The sequence below is a fragment of the Wasmannia auropunctata genome, unplaced genomic scaffold (genome assembly GCF_000956235.1).
Source record: "Wasmannia auropunctata unplaced genomic scaffold, wasmannia.A_1.0 LD335974.1, whole genome shotgun sequence".
Classification (NCBI taxonomy): domain Eukaryota; kingdom Metazoa; phylum Arthropoda; class Insecta; order Hymenoptera; family Formicidae; genus Wasmannia; species Wasmannia auropunctata.
In genome coordinates this window covers 40-4,643 of record NW_012026916.1, presented here as the reverse complement: position 1 = coordinate 4,643, position 4,604 = coordinate 40, and the positions used below count along the sequence as shown (strand labels likewise).

At 28.1% G+C, this 4,604-nt stretch overlaps 1 protein-coding gene across 1 annotated transcript; it reads right to left on the bottom strand.

The window, feature by feature from the left end:
- Positions 1-111: 111 nt before the first annotated feature.
- On the bottom strand, positions 112-2,867 carry LOC105454812 (cytochrome P450 4C1-like). Its single transcript, XM_011697698.1, has 7 exons — positions 2,744-2,867; positions 2,462-2,567; positions 1,918-2,024; positions 1,779-1,847; positions 1,213-1,381; positions 390-569; positions 112-323 (listed from the first exon to the last, which is right to left on the bottom strand). The coding sequence occupies exons 1-7, from the start codon at positions 2,780-2,782 to the stop codon at positions 145-147; spliced, it is 849 nt and encodes a 282-aa protein (XP_011696000.1). The 5' UTR covers positions 2,783-2,867; the 3' UTR covers positions 112-144.
- Positions 2,868-4,604: the final 1,737 nt, after the last annotated feature.

Below are 4,604 nucleotides of genomic sequence, written 5' to 3'. Positions count from 1 at the left end.
TGTTAAGTAAAGTTTAACAATTAAAACATTTAAAACAAATCTTATATTTGTTATATATTTGTTGATAATATCCATATAAACATGCACAATATTTTTATATATTTGATGTTACTTTCTATGACAATCATAAAATCCGTATTTGATTCAACTGTTTGCATTAAATCTACAGACAGGGACAAATCTTAAACGAAGTGGATGAGCAGGACGAAGTATGAAATCAGCTTGCAACCGAAGATCCTTTAAATAGTCAACGGGCTCCAAATAGAAATTTTGTACCAGAGGAGCTATCATCGCCTTCATTTCCAACATAGCAAATCGTTGCCCTATAATTTAACATGTATCGCAATCCGTTTGTATAAGAGAATGTATAAAATATATGTATAGCTTACCAATGCAGTTACGTGGTCCAGCACTGAATGGTAAATACGAGTAAGGATGACGATTTCGAATATTTTCGGGCAAAAATCTATCTGGATCAAATACCTCTGGATTTGGCCAAAAATTGGGATCTCTATGAACGGCGTAAATATGAAGTTGTATAATTGTTCCAGCAGGTACTACATATGGCTCTAAAAAGCATATTATAAAATAAGATTTATAAATAATTAAAAATATTATATTATACAAATTTCAAAATTAAGTATCTATTTAATACAACATCGAAATAAATGTGTATAGTTATTTAATAAGAAATATGTATAAAATTTGACAATCGTCGCACATAGAGAGTTGTGCGTCTGCTCTCCATGACTCGGTTTCAAATCCGATCATCAATAACAAAACAAAATCATCTGATTTTATTTGATCGCCACTTCTTGGAAAAGGTAATGGTAAATTACATAAAAAATATCTTGCCCTGTGAGCATATACCACCCAAGCACAATCAATTAATCTTCTTATCAATCCGTACTGGCTAGCGTGATAGAGAAAATGGCTAAAATCCTCTAACTTACAATTAGATTGGTTAAGAGAGGCTCATGTCCAACAGTGAACGAAAAAGAGCTGCTTGATGATAATAATGATAATATATAAAGTGTAATAATAACTTCAATTTAATAAATAATATTTTTTTTTTGAAAATATTGTATGTTGTATTCTACTTACAATAGATTTGTATGTAAAACTTTGGACTTATATAAACAAATATCAATAATAAAAATATAAAAATTTCAGAAATTTAGAAATATAATAAAAGAATGATTTAATGCATACGTAATTTGACGTCTTCCCCAGAAATGCGTGATATAAGAAATACGCTGGGATACAGGCGCAACGTTTCCTTTATACATCTGTCTAAATATGGTAGCTGTTGCAATAATTTCATAGTAAATTTTTCCCCATTCTCTTGCATAGCAATATTAACTTCGTCTCTGACTCGATCCTGCAACGTCACATACACACGTACAATGTCAATTAATGATACGTTTCTTATTATTTTAATGTTATATATATATATAATCATAAATAAATTCCGACAAATGTTGAAAATACTTATATTACAAGAGTTTCGATTAATTTTTTGGAAATGTGCGTTTACTGGGACATAAAAAAATATTTGAAAAATATCGTGCGCAAACTGGTGCGTGTGTGTACACATTTTTGTATAATTTATTGTTATACAGGGAAACAAATTGTACATTACACAGATACACACACAATTTTAACAAACTTAAGAAGATTTTAAAAATTTAGATATACTTAATAATAACTTCTGGAATTTTTGAAATTAATTTCATTTTTTTTAAATATAATAGCAGCCAACATTTGACGATAAATACCTGAATATCCTTATGCTCAGCTAATAGTGCCAAAAGGAAGCATAGACCCATCGCTGTAGTATCATGACCCTATTACAACATTATATGCATTGGTATACTGAATAATGTGTAAAAATCAAGAAAAGTTACAAATATCTACCTCAAACATAAAAGTATCGACTTCTTCTCTAATATCTAAATCAGTCATAAGACCTTCACGAGATGCCGCTATTAGAAGATCTAACATTGCAAGACGCTTTCTTTGTGCTACATCGAAGTACATAAGTCAGTCAGTATCATTTTAATAACTCAATTCTTCTATACTTTTCATTATCTAATACGTTGAGAATTAGAACTATATTTAAATTTTAAAGTATATACATGGAAAAAACAATTTTGTCGGAAGGTCTAAAAATTTTGCTATAGATACAGATCTGAAAATAATTCGAACCATTAAAATAAGTTTGTTAGAAATTCAAACTTATTGTTAGAATATCAAAACATTTTACAACAATGCTTAATTACTATTTTTGTATTTCCACCAAAATTATTCTCAAATCAAAATTTTTAGATCTTCCAACAAAGTCGTTTTTTTCGTGTACTAATATAAATTAAAGTTAATATAAATATAATTTATAATTTATATAATTTATAATATTAAAAATATTAATCAAATTTAAGAAATAGCTTCTTACAATACGTACATCTAAACATTTCTGCGTCATTTTCTTCTGCTGATATATCATTTCCAATGTTTTTCAAGTATTTATCATTAGTGCGTTCATGATAAAGTTTTCTTTTGGCAATAATCTACGTACAACACAATATTAATGCTTTTTCTATAATTTACATAAATATTTTAACAATATATTGCCAATATTTGTAAATGATATTACAATATTTTTATGTAAAATTATAACATTTTTATTGTAATTTCTCGGAATAGATAATGTTTAGTTAGAATTTTAATTATCATTTTTACATACTTCTTCAGTAAATCCATGTAATGTCTTCAAAATTTTCATTTGCTCTCTACCTTTTGGCGATAATGAGAATATCCAATCAAATCTCAACCATGGCCTTGTTAATCTAAAGTAAATTATTGAATGACAGACATGCTATTTTAAAAAGACAGTAGCATTATTTTGTATTTAAAAGAGAGAATTTTTTTAAATTTCTTTATAAACTCTTAACAATAATGATATTTTAATAGTTAAATAAAAAAATTTTTTACATCAATCATAAAGTTATGCTAAAAGGATATATAAAATAATATATATCTAAACATTCAACTTATATTTTTACTATCAGAACTTTAACTATCAAAAAATTAAAAACTCATGTATTAGTATCTATTTTTATATTGAATTGTGCATAATTCTTTGTGATAGTTTAATATTTAAAATTTAAAAAATTTTAAGCAATATTTATTTTATTTTATTTTTAGTTATTAAAATAAACAAAATTTAATTAATTATATAGGGTTCCCGTATAAACGTATCCCCCTATGATCATTCTTTTTTATCTCGTAAACTAACAGAGATAGACCTAATAAATATAATATTAAATCGAGGTAGTACACTCGCGACAATACCATTCAAAAGTTAGGTCCCACTCCCGCTAATGAGAGAAAACATGTGTTTGCTCCTGTCCATAGGTCACACACACAAGCGGAAAAAAAATTAATTCAGATAGACGTAGCCTAACGCAGCTTGACTAGAGTGACGAATGTGACAACGTTCACTCGCCTCTATATGCCAATCAAAATCGAAAATTACATTTTTTTTCAAAGCTCTATTTTCCAAACTAGATGGTAAAAAATTATGAATTTTTTTCACAATATCTGTTTCATGTCCCTTTATCGCATGCTCGTTTTTTATTAACCTATCACTGCTAGTTTAGGCCCTACAAAAATAAATGCGACATTTTCATGAACTTTGTATAGGCGACACGTATAAAAATTGCAATTTTTAATTGATTATATCTCAGAGTATAATTGAAACAGTCAATCTCATTCTAATTGCACAAGCGTGTCAACGACTTCTAGTACAACGTATAGTTTCAATTTCAAGAAATTCTGACTGTTTTCAATTCGCGAGTGTACTACCTTAAACAGCTCTGACTAAATTTTATTGTAAGCACAGTGATCACTTAAAAATATTAACTACGTTAGAGAACGGAGAGACATACATAATTTCTACATGGTAAAGTGACAATTTTAATATACTAAAAGTTGTTTTTTGTAACAAATACAACGATGTATGATATAATGACATTAAGTTACAAATTATACAAATTATATTTGTTTAAAGTTTTGCGGACGACTACTACTTTCAGTTTCGACCCTATATGGTGTGACCAATTTCGCGTTGACGATTGACGTGTAAAGGGCTGCGCAGAATAAAAGGAATAGGGAACAGAGAATAAGAATTCAACCATGTATTCCATAGTACTGCTTCTGATAGATCGAAATTCTTATTCTCTGTTCTCTAATCCTTTTATTCTGCAGAGATTCTAATGTTCTTATCTAATCACAGTACTCTCGTCAATGTGAGAGTCAGAAGTTAGGCACACCGCAGAAAGTATAGTCATATTATAATCACCCGTAAAACGTTAAACGAAAATAATTTGTGTAATTCGAAAGATAATATCGTTATAGCATACATCATTGTATTCGTTAAAAAGAACGCTATAATTTTTATCACATTAAAATTGTCACTTTATTGTGCAAAAATTATGCATGTTTCTCCATTCTCTAACATAGGTAATATTTCTAAGTGGTCACTATGCTTACACTAGAGTTTAGTTAGAACCGTTTAATTTGATATTATATTTATTAGATATCTC